Source organism: Neomonachus schauinslandi, chromosome 15, assembly GCF_002201575.2.
Source record: "Neomonachus schauinslandi chromosome 15, ASM220157v2, whole genome shotgun sequence".
Taxonomy (NCBI): domain Eukaryota; kingdom Metazoa; phylum Chordata; class Mammalia; order Carnivora; family Phocidae; genus Neomonachus; species Neomonachus schauinslandi.
This window is the reverse complement of record NC_058417.1, coordinates 59,780,873-59,805,441: the sequence shown is the minus strand read 5'-3', so window position 1 is coordinate 59,805,441 and position 24,569 is coordinate 59,780,873. Positions and strand designations below refer to the sequence as shown.

The 24,569-nt window shown below is 53.9% G+C and overlaps 1 protein-coding gene across 1 annotated transcript in view; it reads left to right on the top strand.

Moving 5' to 3' along the window:
• The window catches only part of B3GNTL1 (UDP-GlcNAc:betaGal beta-1,3-N-acetylglucosaminyltransferase like 1), a 91,773-nt gene that overhangs the window by 47,422 nt on the left and 19,782 nt on the right, over nucleotides 1–24,569 (top strand). Inside the window, exons 6-7 of the mRNA XM_021680871.2 lie at nucleotides 9,684–9,779; nucleotides 22,236–22,331. Of these exons, the coding sequence (XP_021536546.1) occupies nucleotides 9,684–9,779; nucleotides 22,236–22,331 (192 nt within the window). The remainder of the gene's footprint in view (nucleotides 1–9,683; nucleotides 9,780–22,235; nucleotides 22,332–24,569) is intronic.

Sequence of the window (24,569 nt, the reverse complement as noted above, 5' to 3'; positions counted from 1 at the left end):
TTAAGTTAGATGCTGAAGGTTCCTAGTCCCTGAATTGCAACTGCACTTGTGTTGCTTAAAGTTACACATTTTTAATGTAAGCATGTCCTTGAAATATGCCCGTAAAAAGATAAAAAATGGCCCCTCAGCTGCATCTTGAGAAGCTACTACACTGCTCTTTGGGCTGGAAGCTTCCGGAAGGTGGGACGTGTGGGAGGTTCAGAAGTGCCCAGTCGCACTCCGTTGAGAAGTGGCCCCTCGGCTGAGGTCATGTCATGAGGGCCAGTGTGTGTCCTGGGGTCCTGACGGCAGGGGTCTGATGTCACCAGCTGCTGTAACCCTCAGGCGAGTGGGAAGCCAGGCCCCACAGCTTCCTCGTGAGCACTCTCTGCTAGAATGGGACCGGCCGCATCGTCCAGGAAGTCAGCTGGTCGTGGGCCTGAGTCATGGCTGCAAAACCTCTTCCCGGCAGCACATAGCCGAGTGTTTGAGGAACCGCAGACGCAGGCTCCCAAGTGGGCACAAAACTGACTGTGACAGATGGAAGGCAGCATGTGGCCAGTGCTGCCAAGGTCTGAGCCGGAGCCCAGAGCGTGAAGGAGGTGGGAGACAGTGCAGCGTCTGAGGGTGTGAACCCTGGGGGGTGCAAGGGGCGCCTTCATAGGAGCTGCGGGGCCTGCGCGCAGCTCTGTGTCGTTCACCAGATCCTGACAGGAGACGGGAGCGGCAAAGTTTAAGAACCACAGATATGGGGGCGCCTGGGTGGCTCAGTCGTTAAGCGTCTGCCTTCGGCTCAGGTCATGATCCCCAGGGTCCTGGGATCGAGCCCCGCATCGGGCTCCCTGCTCGGTGGGGAGCCTGTTCTCCCTCTTCCACTCCCCCCTGCCTGTGTTCCCTCTCTCGCTGTGTCTCTCTCTGCCAAATAAATAAATAAAATCTTAAAAAAATAAAAAAGAACCACGGATATGTGCAAATACGTGTATCCCTAGCCCTCGGCCCCCACAGAGTCCAGGAGATGCCTGTTAGACGTCCACAGTCATAGACTCTGGAATCTCTGGCGCTTTCTGGTTGGAAGTGAAAAGATGTCAGAAGATGCTGTGACATCCAGTGTCGGCAGGTCAGCAGCTCCTCCTGGGAGCCGTGGGGCGGGTCGTCCAGCCCTGGGCCCTGGCCCCTCAGCAGGCCCCCCGGTGCCCTGCAGGGATCCCCACCCTTCCTCCAGGGAGGCTGACGGGAGCTCTCAGCCACATGGCAGGAGGGATCAGATGCACAAACAGTGTCGTTGGTCCCGTTTCCCTGTTGGGAGGAGGAAAAAGAATGGAAAGAAGTGTGTCTGGGAGGGCTTCGGTTCACAGTTTCCGTCTGTAAGGAAGATGGAGAGACTGGGGTTTCCAGAAGCTTCTTTCACTGGCTCTGGCAGCTGTGATGGCAAGATCTCAGACGAGCACCCCAGTTTTTCCCAGGATGAGACCTCCCTCCCCACGAGGACTGTACCAGATTTCCTTGTGGTCCGCTTGGCACGGAGCACGTGACCCGCGAAGCTACAGCCAGTGCTCGTGCCCTGTGGGCAGACAGCTCAGCCTCAGACGCTGCACCTTTCAGACAGTGATGCTCGTACAGCGGGCGTTTAAAATAGGCTGTGCATTGAAACTTCTGAAGAGTTGGTCACCAGCGTTGACGGTTTAGAGAGTGAGAGATGTTCAGCTATGTTGTGTTCCATACTGAAAAAAAAAACACAATTTACTTCTTCAGTGGAATTGTTTGGGGTGGTTCTTTGTGCGTAGGCACAAATGGACCACCAAGTCTAGGGATGCATAAGGAATTTGGGAAAAGGGCATACTGTGTCATTTCGTCTTAATCTGAATTGAAGCAACGTTGATTTGCAGTTTTATAAGTTTTATAAAGTTCTAGGTTAGAATTTTTCTTGCTAACCTTATAATTAAATTCACTTGATGTTCTGTTCCCACACTCAGGAGAAGCTGCCTGCTCGTGCTGCATTTTTGTCCCAGCCACGCAGAGAGACTGGGTGACCCGTGTGGTTGCTCCTGCATTAAGCATAGACTAGGGATGTCACAAGTCTTGTTGACCCGGAGCAAAATCAGCAGGGTTGTTGCTGCGGGGCTGGGTTGTTTTCTTTTTTTCTTTTTTTAAATCATGACCTACAAAAATCTTAATTTGCAGTTGTTGTTTGGTTGTCAATTATGTTGAAGGTTGTTTGGAAAGAATGAAATGAATGCTAAATGTATGCTTGTCGTTGGTCATTTTTTAAGGCCATTTACGAGGAAACCATATAATTATGAAGGAAAGGCCCTTGGTGACACTTCATATACCGGGCCATTGCCTATTTACTGCAGAACTTTTGGGGTGTCTGATGTTGGGTGCCACGAGGCAGCTCCCAGCATAACATCCATCCAGCCACTGACTGGACGTTGCCGAGTGGAGGTCAGCTCTGGGACAGGCGTTGGGGTGAGTCAGGGACCGACTGTCTCTGGCCTGGGCCTTCCCTGTGGGAGTCTCCTGCGCAGAGGGGGAGAGCTGTGAGTGCGTGGTTTCAGGAAGGCAGGAAGAAGGTGGGGGTGCCCCGCAGGAGAAGCGGGAGCACCTTGCAGAGGTGTGTGTATTCTACAGCTTTTCCAGCCTGGTTGATGGCCCCTCCACTGTGGCCTCGGACATCGGACCCTTGCAGGCTGATGGTGGGACTTCCTACATCCCTGATGCCACCGAGTGAGTCCCCAGGGGGCTCAGGAGGGTTCAGCAGTGACCTGGCCTTGCTCTGTGTCAGCAACAAGCTCGTGAACATCCTGCCTGGTGGGCACCGAGTTGTGGGGAGCTGGGTGGGGCTGGCAGGCACCTCCTCTCCCAGGTGAGGGGGCCAAGAGGGCCGTCGCCTCTCTGTCCTTCCAACACATGTACCCTGCACTCAGTGCACCCTCACCCCACCGTAGAAGAGGGGCTGCTGCTGCTGGCTCCATTCCCACAGGAGCCCACAGTAACAGTTCACTGAGCGACACACCGTCTCAGCAGGGCTGACTCAGCCTGTGTCCTGGGAGCGATGTGCATACCTGAAGAGCAAGCACGGTCACTTCGAAGGGGACAGGGAGGGAGGAGTTTGCCCCGACACGTGGGTTGAGAGACGGTGGACCCACTGTTGGCATCTGTGTGGCTCATTCAAAGCACGTGGTGGGCGGCATCCTTGCTTCTCGGTTGGCTCCTCAGGAGCAAGTGGCCCCTGGATGCCCAGTGTTGGCTGAGAGCAGGGTTTGCTGGCCCACGGTCCACCCTCTGCCTCACGGTGCAGGGGACTGTCTGGGGACCCCTGGTCTGTAGGGCCTGGGTGGTGCTGCAAATGGGTGTGAGGGCCTCAGCATCTGCAGCTGGCCCTGGACGATGTCCGTGGGGAAGCATGTGTTGCCGGCCAGGGACGGGCCTTCAGACTGATGTGGCGTTTGGGGCTTCAGCAGAAGGTGACGGGAGGCCACAAGAACCCACTGACAGCCGAGCAGGAAGCCCGGGAGGTGAGGGAGCAGAGACGGCTGAGAGGTGGGGGCAGCTCACCTCCCACAGTTGGGGGGCTTCACCGGTCACACAAAGACCACACAGAATCACACAACAGAGCATGCGTTCCTCCACACACGCTGCATGTTTGTGTGACCGTCGCACGTACGTCTTGTGAGTGTGGCCTCTGCACACCCCCGGCCGCAGCCGATAGTTAGTGTTCCTGAGGAATCGGCACGTGTGTGTCTGGCTCAGCGGGCCCCCAGCCAGGGCCCTGCGTGTGCGTGGGCCTCACGGGTTTTAAGTGTGTCCGACTTGCCCAGTTTCCTAGTTGTGACTGTTGGCAGGTAATTAGAAGTTGATCTACAAGTAAATTTGGTATTTTTGTTAACAGTCCAGAGGTCTTTTATTTTTTCACACCTGTCGTGCGGTGAGTTCACAGGATTAGGGTTAGAATTTGGGAGTATAAAAGAATTCGGAAACCAGCTAACCAAACAAACTATTAAAGCATTGTTTCCATTCCCGAAAGTACCCACTTCAAGGACTGGATCCATAAAAGAAATGGACGTTCTTGGTGAAATGTGGCTTTGTGGTAGGTAGCACGGGGCTAGCTCACCGATGAGACCGGTTCCTCCCTTCCTGCTTCCCTTGTTTCTGGGGCCTCGTGGGAGCACCCGGAGCCTGAGGACGCTGCTCCCGCCGCCGTGCTCCCGCATCTCCGCGCTAAGGGTTCCCTTCAGTCTGAGGCTAGTGAAGAGTGGGGATGCCACTCCTCAAGGGGCTCTAGTGGGCGCCGCTGGGGCGGGTGCTGACCCGGCACCACCCTCCCCACGGCCCCCTGGGCCGGCGGACCCCCCGTGAGGTGCGCGGCGGCGGGCGCCCCCTCCTGTCACTTTCTGTGTCCTGTTCTACTGACCCTGACCCTCTGCACTGTGTCTGTCCGTCTCCCGCTTCCCGCCACCTTTCATGTTTCTCGTTGTGCGGTTCCATGTGATCTCCCCTGCGGTTTGCTAGCTCTCCCTGTTCTGCTACGTTCTCTGGCTGGCCCGGGGTGTGACTGCAGACGCTGCTCCCACTCCCCCACCCCGGGCACGCTGCGTCTGCGCGTGCCGTCATCTTCCGCAAAGTCTGCCCCTCAGAGAGAGGCTGCGCCGTGACGTCTGCCTTCACACAGCTCTCCCCCTCGGCTGCCGCTCACCACTCACGGCTGAGCCTGACAGGTTTCTGTCTCCTAACCACCTGCAGCCTGGCCGCGGCCTCCTGTGACCCAGGCGGCTCCAGCATCTGGGTATCGGGCGCGGAAGGCACCTCCGGGGGCTTTGCCTCGGTTTGTCCTTACCTCTTCCTCACCACCCAGCTCCTAGCCACGGGCTTGGAAAGGTGATTTCTAGAGATCCGTCACTTCGGTGGTTTTCCTTGTGATTCTCAGTTTTCAGAATGGTCAGGCGTCTCGCCTACTGGCAGTGTCCATGTGGTCAGCACACCCAGACCCGGGCAGGCCCCGTGCGGGCTGCAGGGAAGCCGTGTGGCTCCAGGCATGGGGGCCGGTGTGGCGGGGAGGGGCCGCACAGGCCGTGAGTCTGCGCGCTGCCCCTTTGAGCAGCGCACGCCTTCTCTTCTCACACTTCTCAAAGTTTCCACCCTTTTTCAGTTTGCTCAGTTGCCAGGTTGAGGGGCCTGGCCCACATGGGCGCTAGGACCCCCGGCAGGTTCTGCGTTTCTCCCCCCTAGGTATGGCACCTGCAGGGGTGGGTGTGACAGACGTCCAGGGATTTAAAGCAAGCACGGGTCGTCACAGGTTCTTTGGGGCTACCGTTACCCCTGCCGAGGGCAGGGCCGCGGACGGGACAGGCAGAGGGAGGTCCCTCCCAGTGGCATTGCGGCCGGGGCTGTGGTGCTCGGGGCCAGTGGCAGTCTCCGGCCCCATGCGGGGACACTGCAGTTTGTCAGTGACTGAAAGTCTGGTTAAATTGGACTAAATCTGCACTCTTGTGTGTTTTTGTTGTCACTGACAGGAGTGATTATGAGCTTGTTGCTCTCAGATTCACCCTCCTGTGCACAGAGGCCGGAATCAGGGTGGGGCGCATGCCCACCGCGCTCCCCAGCCACCCACGGGATTAGTGCTTCAGGCCCTGCAGGGGGAGATCACGTGGGAAGAGCTGAGCGTAAGCCCAGGCATCCCTGGCTTTACCTCTGAAGGGTGGGAGACGCCAGCCTTCGGACCAGATTGCTCCCCAGGGCGGCGCCGGGAGGGCTGAAGTGGATGAGCAGTGGGGAGGCCCTGTGGGCTACTGAAGGCGTGGCCACTAAGTGTGGGCTCTGCTGGGGGACGCCAGTGCTGGAGAAGCCAGGATGGGCCGAGCCAGGAGGCAGAGCACAGGCAGGGCCGGTGCAAACGGGCAGCCTGGCGACTCCATGGCGTCTCTGGGGGCCTCCCAGACCCAGCTGTGTGACCCGGGAAAGGTCCTCACCCGGGCCCTCTCTGGGAGGGGGGTGGACGGCACGAATCCCCCCCACCCCAGGTCCACTTCAGTGTGTCCCCGAACACATGAGACCAGGAACATGAGATCCCCTAACGAACATGACCCCCTCTAACAGGGTGGCCGCACAGCCTGTCGTCCACATGGGGGCCCTCGGCGGGTCCGAGACAGCGGTCCTGGGCCATAGTGCTGCCTACGCTCCTGGACACTGGTGGTCTGGGACTGAAGCAGGACATCAGGGGTCTGTCACCACAGGGCCACACAGCTATGATGCAGTGTCGCCTTCCTGTGGCCGTCAGTCCCTGCGGCTGGGGACGCAAGCGTCCGGACCCAGGGGTGTGAAAGCCAGCCGTTGATCACATGCACAGATCCCACGGGTCGGGACCGCAGGAAGGGCTCCGCTCTTGCCGGGCCTCCGCTGGGAGGGGGGCTGGGGCGCCTGGGGGCTTCATGGCTTCCTCACCGCCTGGCAGCCACTTCCACAAACAGGGTCCCAAGAGAACGGGCTGGCGGCCATGTCCCCTTTATGACCTTGTCTCGGGACCCCCGGATTCAGGGGGAGGGGACGCAGGCCAGACCAGCTGTAGGCAGAGCAGGCGGGTGACTACTGTGAGGGTCATCCCACCTCCCAGACCCCCCTCTGCCTCCAGTAACCTTCTTTCCTACTTCCTGACCTTTTCTTCCAGCCAAACTGGCAGGTCTCAGCGGCTCCCGTATAGATTCAGAGTTTCCAGACTGTAGGGACCGCCTTCAGGATCTCGAGCTTTCTGCCAACTGTTGGCAGTACGTGCTTTCAGAGGAACTAGCTAACACCTGCCGAGAGTCTTGCTCTAGGGCTTCTCCCCAGCATCTGGGGGGAGTCCATGCGTCCTGCAGCACGTGCCCTTCGCTTCCTTCAGCCTGTGCTTGCTGAGCACCGACTGCATCCAGGCTGCCAGGCCCATGTCAGCAGCCTGTGACCCAGAGCACATCTAGGGTGAAACACTGAGTGTGCGTCCTGTGCCGTCACCAGAGAGGACGGGGTGTGTGGTCTGCACCGGGCCCCTTCAGGAGCAAAAGGTGCCCCGTGGTGTCTGCCCCGTGGGCCAGGCCACTTTCTTTTCAAAAAGCGTTGAGGCGCACACAGACACCCTCTTCTTCATCTGTAGACCAGTACCCCCTCGATCGGCAGTCGAAGGCACAAAGCAGTGGCTGCCCCAGAAGTTCCCGCGTCACGCCATCTCCCACCTGCCCTGTTTCTCCTTGCGAGACCCCCCACGCCACATGGCTCTAATTTCATCAGAAGCCAGCAAGCCTGGACGGGAGGGATGGGGGCTGGGGGGGGGCGTCCTCCCTGGGTACTCACCGTGAGAGCAGCATGAGCAGCTCAGATCTGGGCCTGGGGGGCAGGGGCACCCTGGGCGGGGGTCCCAGGTGGAGGTGGGGTGTGCCCTGGGTGGGGGTCCTAATACTCACTGTGGGAGCCGCATGAGCCCCCCCTCGATGAGACAGGCAGGGCAGCAGGCGTCTGTTGCCCCCAGTGGCGGCTCAGGGCGTGGCAGGCGGGAGGGGGGGCGATGGTGAGGGTGCAGTTCAGCCCCTTGGTCCACCTGTGAGTGCACCTCCCAGCTCTTGGTCGTTTTCCTGTTTTCTCTCAGAATCTTTTCTGTTCAGCAAATGCCAGTTTGACAAGACCGGAAGATAAGGACAGCAGACACCCCCAACAGTGTGTCCCGGGCGGGCGGGCACAGGGAGGCCTTACCCCGGGCAGGGCGCTAACCCAGCGGCTGCTCTCATCCACAGGCTCCCAGGGGGGACCCAGCAGTGAGTCACGTAGCCAAGTGTGCCTTTATCCCAGTCAGAAAACGGGACATTTCACCAGGGAGGAGGGACGGGGGCAGATAAGCCCATGGAAAGAGGGTCGGCACCACGAGCCATCAGGGAACCCAAGTTAGACCCGTGATGCGGCGTCTGCGCAGGCCTGAAAACATGCCCATGTCAGGTGCTGGTGAGGCTGCAGAAAAACCAGGTCACTCACTCGGCCGGTGGTAGTGTGAGTGGGTGTAGCCACTCTAGAAAACAGGTGGGCAGCTCCTAGAAAAGTAAACGTGAAACCACCATACGACCCAGGGGCCGCACTCCTGGACAGTTGCCCCAGAGAGATGGGGACACATTCACACAAAAACTGTGCGTGAATGTTCACTGTGGAGCGCTAAGCGGTGTGCTGCAGGGTCTGTGCTGGGCAGTATTTTTTAGCCCAACAAGGAAAACGTGTGGTACGCACAACAGCCTGGACAAGTCCCGGGCAATTGGAGAATGGAGAAGCGGCCAATCGCAGAGGGCTACAGCCTGTCTGTTGACACAGCGTTCTTGAAAAGACGGATGGGCGGTTGCCGTTCAAGGAGGGCTGGGTGTGGCCGCAAAGGCGCCATGAGGGTTCCTTAGCTGGGGGTGACTTGCATTGGTTTTTCAAGATGTTACCGTTGGAGGAACCGTGTAACCGTGGAGGAACACGGGATCGCTGTGTGTTATTTCTACTACATGTGAATCTACTGTTTTCTCAAAAAAAAAAAGTTTAATTAAAAGAACCCAACAACAAAAAAATACAAGCGAGCAAAATCTTTCTTGGCTCTTCATTAATATTCCTGCATTAATACAAATTAATCACTATGCATAAGTGTTATAGAGAGCAAGATTTAAGAAATTCAAGGATCATGGTGGAACTTTTGATAATTTATTTTTATGTGCTTATTTACTTATTTATTTATTTTAGAGAGAGGGCATGGGTGGGAGGGGCAGGAGAGGGAGAGAGACCACACATCCTACTTCAGCACCCCTGGCCCCCAGCAGCCTTGGCCACACCTCCAACACAGCTCAAGATCTAGGGACAGCACCTGCACTTCGGTTCAAATGTCTGTGTGCAGGATGTTTGGGATGTCTGAGACTGCTCAGCGGTGAAGGGTCCCGTCCTACAGAGTGTGAGTGAGGTGTGGAAAGAGGCTGGTCCCCACTGCATGTATCTGGGCCTGTCGCTGCAGAAGGAGCCACTCCCGTGGGGGCACACCCAGCAGCACAGGGCCTGCTCCCACCCCCACCCCCACCCCAGGTGAGGCTCACAGAGTTCCTGTAAGGGCCCGGGCATGGCTAACAGCCGACCCTGCACTGCGCACTGTCTACCTCAGAGCGGTCAGTAAGATCTATGTCACCGAATCAGTCTCCTTATTAAGAAATTATCGGGGCACCTGGGTGGCGCTTGGTAAGCCTCCAACTCTTGGTTGTGGCTCAGGTCGTGACTTCAGGGTCATGAGATCGAGCCCCACATTGGGCGCTGCGCTCAGCAGGGAGCCTGCTTGAGATTCTCTCTCCCTCTCCCTCTGCAAGTTGCGGTTCAGGAAGAGCGCTACTGAGGTAGGGGTGTTTGACCTTGTGAACGGATCACTGTAATTTGAATGCATAAGGGGAAGCATTATCTGTGACAACTCTAACCCAGGGTGATTTCACGGGTGCTGCTGGGACTGGCAGGTCAGGACCGTCCAGCGTGGGGGCCACCCAGAACCCTGCACTGTGTGGGTACCCTCCCTCTTCCTCTTTCCTCCTGGAAGTTTCCCCCAGCCTGATTGGATGCAGGTCTCTGTTAGTTCCCTGCTGGATGTGCCAGCTTACACCAGGTGAGATGTATGTGCGCTGGTGTGTGCGTGTGTGAGCTCACAGGGACTTTCTTTTGTTAAGTTCTGTTTTGTTGTTTCACAGATTATAGGTTGCCAAGTAAGGAGAGAGCCCCCCGACTCCACTGAGCGATACACACGGTGGATCAACCAGCTAGCGGCGGACCAGCTTCTTACTCAGGTACCCCTGCCCCGGTCTGGGAGCCCACCCAGGACGTCCTGAGAGCTTTTAGTCCCTGTGTTTGCCCGCCTGCTGGGTCTGGCCTGGGAAGGAGCCAGAACCAGCAGGCAGGTGCAGAAGGCCTGGCTGGAGGCTGGGGAGGGACAGAGGTGTCCAGGAAAGGCCCAAGTTCCCGGCAGGACTGGGGGCCATCCCCAAGGCAGGCTGCCTTGGAGCAGGCGGTGTGAGGGAGGGAGCTGAGATGCGCCTTCTGGGTGGGGCTGGCCCAGAAACCACCTGTGAGGCTGGTGTGACCCGGAGCGGAAGCGGGACTAGGTGTTCTGGTCCCAGCTTCAGGTTTGCCAGGGGCTGGAGTCCCTGGAGTTTGCTTCTGTAATTGAACCGGCTTCCCTGGCTTTTAAACTCTACACACACACACACACACAAACACACACACTCACACACACACATACACTCTATTCACATACACACAGACACACAAACTCTATTCCCATCCACACACAAACTATTCCCTCTCACACACACACACACAAACTATTCACACACACACAATTCCCTCTCCCACACAAACTCTATTCCCTCACACACACACACACAATTTCCTCACACACACACACAAACTCTGTTCCCATCCACACACATAAACACACACGCTTTATTCCCTCACACACACACACACACATACACAAACTGTATTCTCTCACACATAAACACACACACACACACAGAAAGTGCTTCTGCATTTGCACTTATCACATTTTGAGAAGATGAAGATTCCGTGAATGGCCTTTTATAGATACCGGTGGTTAAAGGCACGGAGAAGCTGATTTGTTTTCCAACTCCTCCTAAAGCTGAATAGGCAGGAGAACAGCCAGCGTGTGGGCATAGCCTGCACACTCCCCTGGGACGTGGAGCCTTGAGGTGGGAGCACATGGACGTGTGCGGGGTCAGCGGCAGGTGGTGCCGCTCCTTCCTGCCCCTGCCGGGCAGTGGCCAGCAGAATCACACCGGGTCCCCGCGCTCTCTGGCGGCTCCCCAGCTAGAGCAGAGAATGTCTGGGTCTGGTCGTGAGCATCATTACACGCGTGGAGAAGCACACAGTCTGTGGGCCTTGCTGCCATGCTTCTCCTGGTCCTTCCCTCCGTAGGGGGGCTGGCCTGTGTGGTTCACGATTCTGGGATGTGCTGCTTTTTTACAGACACTTTGTCAGGACACGCACTTGTGTTCGCTTTTTATGTTTTTCTTAACCAAGATCACAGCTGATTCAGTGAGGAGCTAGTAAGAGCTTTCATGTTCCTAACTGGGAAATTAAAATTTCATAATCAGTGTGAAAGCTTCTGGCCTCCAGTTGGCCCAGAGGTCCCCCTGATTTGGGGCACCCAGAGGCTCCTTGGACAGGGCCAGGCTCAGCCCGGCACCAGCGAGGGTTTGGAAACACTCAGCTCTGTGAATATTGGAGCACTGGCAGCTGTGTGGAGTCGGACTTCTGCCTGCGTGTTTGGTTCTCTGGTAGAATGTGAGTCATGCAGGGACTATGTAACCAAACACTGAGGGTGTAATTTAAATGCAGTGGGCACTTTTAGAGCCAGAAATTCGAGTTCTGAGTCGAGAGCTAACAAGACTTAACTATTAAGTATCATAGAAATAATTAAGGCAGGGTCCTCTTAAATAGTGTTTTTCTTTATCAAGTTAGGAGAAATTAAAGTCTGGAGTTTTTTCAAAATAAACTGAAAGAAGCTGGTGTTATTTAATCCACGTGTCAGCTGCCACAGGGGCAGAAACCATCACCGCCATGTTAATAAGGTGAACAGACCAGCAAGTGAGGTCTGTGTTCATCCTCTAAGCTGATCTCATTTGTGAGGTGGGGAGCAGCACGATTTGATATTTGGTGCCCACTTTATGCCTTCAGTGAGGCACTGTTCCCTAGGGACCTGCATCTCCTGCATCAGGGAGACCAAAGAGGGGGCAAGGCCGGGCCCTCCCTGCCCCCCGCCCCAGGGTTCTGGCAGAGAGGGCTGGAGGGGAGCAGAGGCGGCTGGCCCCTCAGGTCGAGGGCTCAGGCCACACTGCAGATCAGCCACAGGCCTGGTGAGAAGTCCTGGTGTCCTGATCCCGCCGGGGCCCCCTCCTGGTCCACATTACAGTGGGTGCCCAGGGCTGGTCACACCCCAGAGGCCAGTGGCCTCCATCAGCTGCATTACCTCGGTTTTGTTCATAGAATTCAGGGGTTTAAGCACAAAATCCAGACTCATTCTTTGACCACTCATTTGAAGATATTTGGCAACACAAAGTAAGGGTCACCTTTGGCCGATTTAGAAGACGGTGTGTGGGGGCTCTGGGTGACAATGCTGCTCTCCTGTCTGTGGGTGGACAGTCGGTCTTCTCCTGGTTACCTGCTTTTCCTTTTGCATGTGAGCAGCATCGGCAGCAAGACTGTCAGAACTCACCTGCTGTGTAAAAAGACTAAGTTTCACACTCATCTACCTCAGTGTGTCTTTCCCTTGAAAGTTTGTCCTTCATAGCAATGATTTTATCCAATTCTAACCAGCACTCATGACGCTTAAAAACTTACATAATTTGAAACAGACAAGCTTGTACTGTTTTTCTTCATCTTCTCATTTAAAGGGAGCATCATAAAGCCTGTCTGTAGTACAGATCCACATAAACTGACAATTTTCAGCGTGGTAGAGAAGTGGTTCCTTAGCACATTTCTCTAAAACATACTATGGAGAGAGGAAACTTTTTATTAATGTCTGTTTCTCTATTAAACCCAGAAGCCACAGATCTTGGATTTAACATCAAAGTTTATTCTTGTTGCTATGTGGGTGTTAAAATGTCAGAATACTGGAACATTTGTTATCTGTCTAAAGATAGTCTTCCAACAAATTAGAAATAAGGATAATAAACCACAGGAATCTGGAAATGAGTCATACAAACTCTGCTCTTCTTCTCTGAGAAGAATTCGTATCACTTCCTGGTAAGATACCACTAATGAGGTCTGAATTTCATTAAATGCTTCATTCTCTTTTAACTCCAAGGCTTTTCCTTTCTGAATAAAAACTAAGCTCATTTTAAGTCTATAATCCATACTTTTGTCTTTTTGAGAACCAAAAGCATCTAAAAGGATCCGTCTGTAAACGTATGTTCCTCCTGCGCCTTTCTCGAGGGCAGACTCTGCTCAGGACCAAGTGGCCAGAGCCCGTGGGCTTTGTTTCTGGGTGTATGTTCCCACAGGCACTGAAAGGCACTACACAGAATTTATTTTTGCGAAGTGCACTTTCCGTTGGTGGCAAAACAAGGGGAGAGACAAAAGCAAACCCCCAGGTCCCCAGAACAGCAGCATGGGCCCCCAAGCCTCTCCTGAGAACCCCTTCTTTTTGATCAAGTTCTAAGAAACTGGATTATGTGATTTTTCAGTTGGTGATATATCAGAATCAGGAGACAAAATCAAAAGGGAATCAGAGTGGGAGCCAGGAGCTTCTGGGACTTCCTCACTGCAGCAGCGTCTCCCCCGTGTGCCACCCCTACCCCCTTACCTGTGTGTGCACCTCCCCTGTGTGCGCGCTGCCCCCTTACCTAAGTGCACCTCCCCTGTGTGCGCGCCCCCTTACCTAAGTGCACCTCTCCTGTGCGCGCAGCCCCCTTACCTGCACGGGCACCTCTCCTGTGTGCGCGCCCCCTTACCTAAGTGCACCTCCCCCGTGCGCGCTGCCCCCTTACCTAAGTGCACCTCCCCCGTGCGCGCTGCCCCCTTACCCAAGTGCACCTCCCCCGTGCGCGCTGCCCCCTTACCTGCACGGGCACCTCCCCGTGTGCGCGCCGCCCCCTTACCTGTGTGCGCACCTCCCCCGTGCGCGCTGCCCCCTTACCTGCACGCGCCCCTCCCCTGTGTGTGCGCCCCCTTACCTAAGTGCACCTCCCCCGTGTGCGCGCTGCCCCCTTACCTGTGTGCGCACCTCCCCCGTGCGCGCTGTCCCCTTACCTAAGGGCACCTCCCCCGTGCGTGTGCCCCTCCTGTGGTCGTTCCTTACCGGTCCTGGTGAATCTGCTGGGCCACCCGGCGCCATCCGGCGAGGAGTCCGCGGAGGGGAGCGGTCGGGTGGGGAGCCCGGCTCGGCGGAGGGGAGGGGGCCTGGGTCGGGGCGAGGACTCCGCGTGCAGCGCCAGGTACGCACTGGTGGCTCTGGCATCTCGGGGAGGAAGGGCTCGTCCTGCGTCCGGGTCTGGCTCGGCGGTCCGCTGTTCCACCTTCTGGTGCGCGCAACGCGCGCGCCCCCTGCCGGGGCCTCTGCCTGCGCTTCAGTGATCCGCAGTTTACCTACCCGGCAGGTTAATGTAGAAAATGGTGATGGGAGCGTTGGGCCTCTTGGATCTATTGCATTGGCTTCCAAGAATTCTAAGTGTGTTGGGGGCCACATCCTGCCATTTTCTGTACCTCATTTAATCGTAGACCCTACGACTGGGGGAGAGATGAAGGGGCGATAGTAGCCTATTCCAGGAATAAGTGATCTAAGACTTGAACCAAAGCTGCACTCCTTACCAGTCAGACCAGGGACTGGCAAACTGTGGCTCGGGGGCTGCCCCTTTTTGTAAGTAAAGTTTTATTGGCACACAGCCTTGCCCATTTGTTTATGGATGGCCGAGACTGATTTTGCACAGGGGGGCGGAGTTGGGTGCCTGTGACACAGAGGCTGTGGCCGGGAAGCCTGAAATACTAGTATCTGGCCCTTTAGAGAAAAAGCTTCCTACCGAGAGTTAGGCAGCAGTGTGGTTGATTCGCCAGCAACTGGCTGTAACGACAGGGGCATTTGTCCGCGTTCTGCGTGCCAGCGAGCGGCCTGTGTCACCACGGAACCACCCAGACCCTGAGCTCTCAGGTAGGTTAGGACAGCATCAGCACCGCTTCCCACGAGGAGAGCTAGAGGCCCGGCAGCCGGCGGGGAGCTGGGCGTGAAGGCGGTGTCGGGCTTGTTTTCACCACCTTGGCATCCGGCCCTTACTCTTGTCTTCAAACAGTAATAACTTCGTAGAACATTTTAGGTGTGTGCCCTTCTTGTGAGCCTTGCTCTCTCTTTCACAAGAAACAGGCCCAGTGGCTTGCGTGGCTGGCTTATTCTGTCTTCCTCCTCTTGCTATGTGGCGTCCCTGGACCAGTGGCTCTTGTCCCGCAGAACCCCAGTCAGCAGGTGAGGTCAGGGGTGTGTTTGTGTGACCCGTTCCCAGGGCCTGCACCTTGGGAGCCATGGAGCAGGGACACAGCGGTGGCCACTGCCCAACATGGCTGGCCTCCTGCCGTCTTCGCTGCTCGGGTGCTGGCCTTTGTAACCCCCAGAAGTCTGCTGCAGTAATCTGTGACTTGCGTTCAAGTTGCATGGCAGAGGAGGGTGGAAATACTTCCTAAGAAAACTCTTTTCCTCGAAATGTTAAGATTTCATTACCTCCTCTCACCCCTCACTTGGCCTTTAAAGAAAAACAAGTTTACTCAGCAAACCTGTTTCTCTTCTTCGTGTGCTTGAAATTAAGCTATTTTAATGATGTGGCCGACCAGGTCTTCATGGGGTCAGCAGATAAATGTGGTCACCTGCCATCCTGTTCTCTGGCACCTGACCCCATGGTAACTGCAGCTAAGGCAAGAGCACATTAGTTCTTCCAGAATTGTAAAAAGGGTAATCCCAGTGGAAGAGGAAAAACCATAGCAGGTGTCTGTTATGAGTCGTTTGAATGACTTAAGGAGATAGCCTGCAGTTCCCAGCTTCTGCTTCCCTCCAGGGGGAGATGGATCCACCCTGGCAAACGGTCTTCCCTCCAGAAGAAAGAGAAGGGTACCTGTTAGAAGGTCCCGTCTGCGGGTTTGTGTTGTTCGTTCTTGTCCTGGGCCTTCTCCTCGTTAAGAAACTGTTTCTTGTCAGCTGTGTGTGTGGAATGGCCCTTTGCTATTTGCAGTTGAGTGGGGGTAAAGAATGAACGTGAACTGTTTCACAAGGAGTTAGGTGTCCAGTCTGGAGAATTAGGCAGACAGGGGCCCTTGAAATAAATGGGGAGACTCTCCTCGTAGCTCGTTTGCTGTTGTGTGGTCAGACCGCTCAAATGGGGTGGAAAGCCAGCGTCCTGTGTTCTCAAGTGTATCTGAGCATTCAGATGCCAAGAAAAAGTGCAGTCTCTCAGGTGTAGGCTGCAGGAGACCCCAGAGTCTTTGACAAGTAAGGAAGGGCTGTTGGAAGCAAAACCGAAGAGTTCGATGAGCCAATTTGTCCTTTGGATTTTGAGAACAAATGGCTTGTTCTGATGGGACCAAAAGAAATGTGCCTTCTTTACCCTTTCTGTTCCATTTTTGTTCTTTTGTTCCATTGTCCTCTCAGAAGGGGACGAGAGGTTGCAGAGAAGAGCTTGTGTCAGGCTCGCCTTGTGCGGCCCCGAGCCCCGGACACCCTCCGTGGACAGGAGGGCCCCTCGCAGGCTCCCAGCGAGAACAAGTCGGTTTCCCTGAGTCTGCCCTGCTCGAGGCTCCCCGGCCCCCGGGAGCCAGTGCGTCCTGGCTGTGCAGCCCGCAGCCCCCGAGAGCCGCACAGAGCCGTCAGGCTGGAGAGACTGGTGCCGGGCACGAGGCGGGGACTCGCTTTGTTAGTGTCTTCCGTACTTCCCTCCCAGCTGCTAGCAGCGCAGTGCCCAGAGTTCACGGGAGCTTCACACACGCACGCTTCCTGGCTCTGACCCGCCGCTGTGGCACGCTGAGTGTTGTTGGTTTTTCTTTTTTTTTAAACAACACAGATTTAGTCATGTACAGTTCTGGGGGTCAGAAGTCTGATATCAAGGTGTGGACAGGGCTGGTTCCTCCTGTGTCCTCCGTTTCCAGCCTCCAGAGCTGTCATTGCCCTTGGCTTCTGGCTGCTTCACTCTGACCTGTTTCGATGGTCCCCTCTCCTTTTCTCTCTCTTTAAAGGAATTTTATTAAATTGTGGTCAAACATACATGACACAGCTTGTCACTTCAGAAATTTCACCGTTCAGTGGCCCTACCAGGGACTGTCTCCGCCCAACGCTAACTCCCCATTAGCCTTCCCCCAGCCCCCGTAACCTAGCCTGCTTTCCCTCTACGAATTTGCCTCTTCCAGATATTTCACGTTGAGCGCAATCGTACAGTATCTGTCCTTGTGTGTCTGACTTTTGTAACATAACGTTTTCAGGTTCATCCATGTTATAAAGTGTCAGATTCCTGTTCTTTTTATAGCTGAACGTTATTCATTCGTTGTGTGAACATGTTGTCTGCCCCACATTGTGCTTATCTGATTGTATTGTGATAGTCACTGGGTTACTTCCACCTTCTGGCTGTTGCAAACATTGCCCCGCATTGTCTGTCTGAGTCCCTGTTTTAATTCCTGTGGGCAGACCCAGGAGTGGAATCGCAGGCTCGTGTGACAATTCCATGTTTAACGTTTGAGGAACTTCTGAGCTGTTTTCCACAGCTGCACCATTTTACGTTCCCACCAACAGAGTATGAGGCTTGGTGTTCCGTTACTTCTCGTCAACACTTGCTGTTTTTTGGTTTTTCTAGTTGCCATGCAAATGGGTGTGAAGTGCTAGCTCATGGTTTTATTTGCATTTCTCTAATGCTTAGTGACATGGAGCATCTTTTCATGTGCTTCTGGGCCATCTGTGTATCTTCTTTAGGAAATGTGTTTTTGAGTCTTTTGCCCATTTTTTAAGTTGGGTATTTGTCATTGAATTCGAGGCACTCTTTGTATATTGTGGATGTTAGGCTCTTATCAGATGTGTGATTTGCAGATATTTTCTTTCATACTGTGAGGCATCTTTTCACTCCATAGTGTCCTTTGAAGCAGAAAAGGTTTTAATTTTGATGAAGTCTGGATGTGTGCTTCACTGGACTAGCACTCTGCATGCCCCTCGCCCCCAGGAAAATGCAAATTATGAACCTGCCAGACAGGCAGGCAGCCACTGATGTTTCCCACAAAGAGGAAGCCCAGTGACCTACGTGATGGACATGTAGTTCCCGAGAATTGCTAACAGCCCCCCATGGTGGAGTGGACGTGTGTGGGCTGAAGTGAGGGGTCTCAGAACCATGGAGGCTCAAGGCAAACACAGGTGACCCCGTCCTCAACAGTCATCGCGTAAGCGAGCTCACAGCTGAGGCAGCTGCCAGGGAAACGGTACCGAAGCAGAAGCGTGGGAGAGAGGGCCTGTCCTCAGTGGCAGTGAGTCACTGGACTACCGAAACCACATCCAGATACAGTGGACGCTTGGACAACATGGGGCTTCAGGGTGCCGACCCTCTGCAGAAAAATCCATGGATGACATTTGACTCCCCAAAAACTTAACTGCCAATAGCCTACTGTTGACCAGAAGCCTTATCGGTAGCATGACATCAATTAACACATATATTACATACTGTATTCCTCCAATAAAAGAAGCCAGAGAAAAAGTGTTACTAAGAAGATCTTAAGGAAAATACATTTATGGCACTGTCTTGTATTTTTTTTTAAAAACCCACGTGTAAGTAGACCCACGCAGTTCACATCTGTGTTGTGCACTCTAGCTGTGCTCTCAGAACTCGAAGAAATGCTTCCCAGGCACGTCGGGATGAGGGGCTCATTCCCACTTTGCTCTGAGCCTGCAGCCTTACGTCCGCCAGCTTCCAGGCACCGGGTCCTGTGATGCACCCATAGCCCCGCAATGCGGGAGAAAGTGTCTGAGATTCTGGATCCAGCTTGGAACTGAGTATCTGGCATGTTCTCATGGACACCACATGCTCATGCCCTGCTCATGACCTGCCACTGGCCTGAGTCCAAATTTTATCGTTTAGAAGGAATAAACCGAGAAAGGAAATGCCTGGGTGTGGAGCCCCTGGGCCCAGCTCTCCACCAGCCAGGCTTGTTGACATGTAACATCTATCACCATTTGTTTTCATTAGGGAGACGGGGCTCCCTCTCCACCCTCTGGGCCCCAAGGAGGTGCCAGCACAGCCCACTGCCGCTCAGACAGAAACCCCTGGCTCCCACGGACGGGACCAGGGCCTGTCCCAGGTAGGGCGACCCGCTTGGGAGGTGCCCTCACTGCACACATAGGACCTTCGAAGTCCTGTCGTCCTGAAGCAGGGGCAGGAGCATTCTAGGGTGTGACTTGACATACTCAAGATAAAAGAAGTCCCTGAAGAAGGAGCAACTGGACGTCAGGGAAGACTGTGGGAGGAGAGATCCGGGGAGGACATCCCGTACCTGTGCGTGCCCAGCACGGAGATGCTGCCCCCAAAGAAACCCTAACAAAAGTGTGAGGACTGTGGGTGGCAGAGAGGCTCATGGTTTGTGTGCACACACCCTGGTACACATTCTGCAATGTTTTCCGCAAGGTAAAAAGCCTGGAAGGGAACACACCATAAATGTAATAGTTGATTTATCTGGGTGGTACAATTAGGGATGGTTTTAGTTTTTTCTGCATGATGTTCTATATTTTGTATCAATGAACGTATATCAATCTTGTACACAGAAAACATTTTCAGAAAACAAAATTAATGATTCCATTCATAAAACTTTGAGTGTCTTCTCTATAAACCAAAGAAATTACATTGATTATAAAACTAAATATATAGTTACATATATTGTTCTCAAATTTTTTTCCTAAAAATGTTTTCTCAAGGTGGAGCTACCTTTTTCTCCGACTATAATTTTGCCTTTTTGTTGATGTTTAAGAAATCCAGAAAATAAATCCTGTATGATCTCAGCAGTCATTGGCAGCTGGTAAATTTCCTCCATACAGTTACATGTTGTGTGGAATCACTCCAAATGTTCTAACTGAAGCGAGGAAACCTCACTTAGGCTGGGGTAGAGGCCGGCAGGGGGAGCTCTGTGCCCAGCACTGGTTATCAATTACAGACCCACCAGGAAGAGAGGCACCTCGCAGGTGGGTACCGCTTTACCAACCCCGCTCCAGGACGGAAGGTTTCCTGCTGCCCCGGCAACAGCCCAGCCAATGGGAGTCAGCCAGTCACAGCCCAGCCAATGGCAGACAGCCTAGCTAATGCGAGAGGGTCATAGCCCAGCCAATGGAGACGGCCACAGCCCAGCCAATGGGAGGCGGCCACAGCCCAGCCAATGGGAGACAGCTACAGCCCAGCCAATGGGAGGCGGCCACAGCCCAGCCAATGAGAAGCCACCACACTTCCAGCTCCCAGCTTACTCCAATGGACTTTCTGTTTACAACAATTCACCCCTCCCCACCCCCCCCACCCCCTATAAAAAGAGCCTCCTCTGCTTACCCTCCGGACCTGCCCGTGGTGGCGGTGGAAGCTGTGTGTCCTGGTTTGGGATTCTCTGCTAATACAGAGCACCCCTTCTTTGCTGGTGAAACGGCGGGCAGTGTTACTGTTAACGTGGACACGATCTGCTTGCTAAAGGACCCTTCAGTTTTCGCTCCTGCCTCGGGTTCTGGTTTTGACGTGTGTTGCACACACGGTGCTGGCTTGTTTCGTCCTCTAGGGAGGGAGGGAGAGTCCTAAACGGGCTGCACGCCCCCCGCGGGCCCCACGGCGGGGGCGGGGCGCGATGTCAGGCCCCGAAGTCAGGCCCCGGGCCCCCCGGCGCCCTGTTCGCGTCGTGGTTTTCGCCGACGTCATTACCCAGCTAGAATTCGTAGGCCGCGGAGTTCACCCCGCTAAGACGTGCAAGTCCTTGTTTTCAGCGGCTCGCAAAGTGGTGCGGTTTGCCTGTTTTTCCTTGGTTGCCTGTGCTTTGGGTGTCCTAGGAAACTGCCTAATCCAAGGTCATGGAGACTCACACTCGTGTTTCCTTCTACACGTTTTACGGGTTGAGGTCTTGTGTTTAGGTCTGTGATCCGCTTTGCATTAATTTTGTATGTTGTGTGAGGGAAGGGTACAACTTTATGCTATTGCATGTGGATGTCCAGTTGTTCTGGACTGTTTGTTGAAAGACTTCTCATCAGGTTGTTGATTTTGTAGATTAATTGGAAAGTATTGACATCTTAATATTTAATCTTTCAGTCCATGAAAATGGGATGTCTTTAATTTGTTTCAAAGATGTTTTTCGATTTTCAGTCTAAAGTTTTGCACTCTTGTTACATTTATTCCTGAGTATCTTTTTCACGCTGTTGTAAATCAAAATGTTTTCTTGACTTCATTTTTGGATTGTTCATTACGAATATATAGAAACACAATTGAGTTTTGTATGTGAATCTTTTATCCCAGAACTTTGCTGAACTCATTCATTAGTGCAAGGGTATGTGTGTGTTTGTACTCCTTTGGGTTTTCTACTTATAGGATTGTGTCATCTGCAAATTGAGACCATTTTACTTCTTCATTTCCCAAGTATTATAAAATGTCTTTTATTTTTCTTATTTCCTACTTGTTCTGAGTAGAACTTCCAGCACAATGTTGAATAGAAGTGGTCAGAACATATATTCATGTCTTATTCCTCATCTTAGAAGAAAAGCATTTAGTGTCACACCATTTTAAGTATGGTATCAGCTGTGGAGTTTTGCAAACTCCTAGGCTGACTGGTTTTGTCATGAAAAGGTGTTGGATTTTGTCAAATGCTTTTTGTGCATCTATTGAGATGATTGTGTGGTGTCATCCTTTGTTCTATGAATATGGTCTATCACATGACCTGTGTTTTCATACTTTGAACCAACTTTGCAATCCTGGGATAAATTCCACTTGGTCATGGTGTAGAATCCTTTTTATATAATGATGGACTCAGTTTACTAGTTCTTTGTTGAAGATTTTTGCAACTGTATTCATAAGGGATCTTGGTGTATAGTTTTGTGATATTTTCAACTGGCTTTGGTATCAGGGTAGTGCTGATCTCACAGAATGAGTCAGGAAGTGTCCCTGCCATCTCCTGTTTTTTTGGAAGACTTTGTGAAGGATTGATATGAATTCATTAAACATTGGATAGAATTCACTCATGAAGCCTTCTGGACCTGGGCGTTTCTTTGTGGGAAGTTGTAGGTTTTTTTAAACTGCTCTCTCAATCCCTTGTTATAGATCTAGTCATAGTTTCTGTTTCTCCTTCAGTTTCAATGGTTTGTGTCTTTGGAGGAATCCATCCACTTCATCTAAGCTAACTTTTTATGCTGTTTCAGTTTTTTCATGTCAGAATTAAAAGCTGCATGTTTATTTTTTGTTTTCATGTGAAACTTTACCATCAGTCAAAAGCAGGGGGGGGCCTCCTTCTTGAACCCAGTCAGTGACCGTTCACCCGGGAACAGGACCCAGGTGGAGCCACTGATTCTTGTGGCCCCTCTCCCCCCCATCTGTTGGCCTTGGGCACCAGATACTGTGGATCTGTCTGTAAAGTCCCTCGAACTCCTGTTCCTACAAAGAAGGGCAGATTCGTTTGTCACTTTCTGAATTCTACTTTGTGGAAAATAAATTGTAAGTTGTGACAAGCTGTTCTTTCCTGATAATTATGTTAGTGTCAATTGCTTCTAGGTTTTTACCTCCAATGGCCCAACTGTGATCATGCCCACCTGGTTCTGCTCTCGAGCATGGTTTTCCCACGTGGGCCCATTTGACGAGGGCGGACAGGTAAGTATGGGCCCCTTGTGGATCCCCTCCTCTCGGGCCAGGGGAGGCCCTGTCATCCCCTGGGTGTGAATCCCCCAGCCCTACCTGCTTGTGGGTGCTGTGCTCCCTCTGGGGATCCAGGGATTCAGAAAACGTCTTCTGTGAAGGCCTTTCCAGCACTTCTCCTGCTGGCTGGGCTGAGCGTCCAGAGAGCATCTGGAGCCCTGGCACCCACTTGGGATTTCCATGTGAAGGCTGCAGGCACCCAGGGCATCTGTGCCTGACTCACACCTGCCTGGCCCAGACCCCAGGCTTCCTCATCCTGGTTTAAAAGCTGTTTTTGGCAAAGTGCAGGATGTGGACGTTGTCCACATCCATGCTGCGTCTGGATGACCTTAGGAGAGGGGCCGGTGGCCCTGGGCATTCTGGCCAAACTGGGATGGGCTCTTCCTCTAAATCCTCTCCTACCTGCGGGGCCCCACCTGCAAAGCTCAGCCCACACTGGTCTCTAGTGTGTGCCCCAGAAATGGGGACCTGGCCTCTAGCCTGCTCTCTCTGCCCCACCCCACAAACAGTCTTACAGTTAATGCTCCTACACCCAATTGAAAAGGAAATCTTAGGGTCAGTTTCTTTATTTTCCTTCAGACTTCCCTTAAATTAGGTTTTGAGAATGTGAGGTCCGGTCTCCGTGGTGGGAGAGAGTGGATCGGGTATGTGAGGGGCCCGTCAGGCCTGCACTGTTGGACCTTTGATGAGGCCCCACACCACGCCCCCACCAACTCCTGGGCTGGGGGCAGGAGGGAGCCTGGACACACAGGCTGGCAGAGGGTCGGGGCCACGGGGCTCTTGGCGGTCTGGAGACCCCAGGCTGGGAGGCAGGGGTGGCGACTCAGACCCGGGCTCCACCGCCTGCCCTGGGACCTTGGCCACTGTCCTTCTGCTCTGAGCCTACTTCCCTCCTATCGAGGGAAGTCAGAGTCAGCCACATGGACCCTCAGCTCAGGGCCAACCCCACCCTGATCCCACCCAGCCCTTGCCTGTCATTTTGGAGGGAGAGCCTCCACCGCCCCACATGCTGGACCGTGTCCCTCACAGCCACCAGACACACCCTCCAGGAATGGTGCCACACATTTACCACCCATTTACCAGCCAGAGCCCCTGAGGGATCGGCCAGCAGCGTCTGCGCCACGATGTAGACCAGGGGCCTGCCCCAAGCAGGTCTCCCCACCATGCCAGGCTGCCACCAGCACCACCTCGTGTCCCTAGGATTGGCCCAAGCAGGGAGCCAGGTGCCACCACCCGACCGTGCTTCTCCGGCCCGTGGCCTGGGCCACACCTCGCAGACACGTGAATCGCCCTGCCGTGCACTGACCAACCTTCCCCTCTGCCCCCCTGCCGGGATGGGAGACCAGGTCACTTTGTCACGGAGCTGTGCCGACTCATGACTTTAGGGTGCTGGGCACCATTCCTGTGTTTCTGTTTCTCCCCCAAATTCATACAACTGGGAGAGAACTTGTACTCATGTGGCACAACCCTGCCCAAGGGCCCCCAGTCTCAGGGACCCCAACTCCACCAGGGGCAGCAGGCACCAAGGCAGGAGAGATGGCCGAGCTTTCTTTTTAGGGGGGCCTCTCAGCTAACAAGTTCTCCCTGACAGTATGCCAGCGGGGTTGGTGAAGGGAAGCCCAGCAAGACTCCCCCCTCTAGCAGGTGCCACAAAAAGCCACTGTTCTCGTTGGAGCTGGATCCAAGCACCTGCTTTCATATTCTTCTGCAGAAAATAGCCCAGAAATGGGCGTAAGGAGACATTCCCTGGGAAACACTGATAGAAAGATCTGACGACGCATCCTTAACTCACAGCCCCGAGCAGTCTGAGGATTCAAAGTACATCAAGCCTTTTAGCTCAAAGTAATTCTTCCCGGAGAAGCACCTGGGGGAAAAGAAAGCCCATCCATGGGGGCTTTGTATGGGGGCTCAGGGACCAGAGATCAGAGACCAGGCACCAAGGATCAGATATCAGGGGTCAGAGACCAGAGCAGAGTTCAGGGACCAGAGATCAGATTTCAGGCATCAGGGATCAGAGACCAGGGATCAGAAATCTGAATCAGAGATCAGAGTTTGGGGACCAGAGATTGGAGACCAAAGATTAGAGATCATGCATCAGGGATCAGAGACCAGGGATGAGAGGTCAGGCACCAGATATCAGAGATCAAGGACCAGGGACTGGAGATCAGGGATCAGAGACCAAGGACCAGGGAC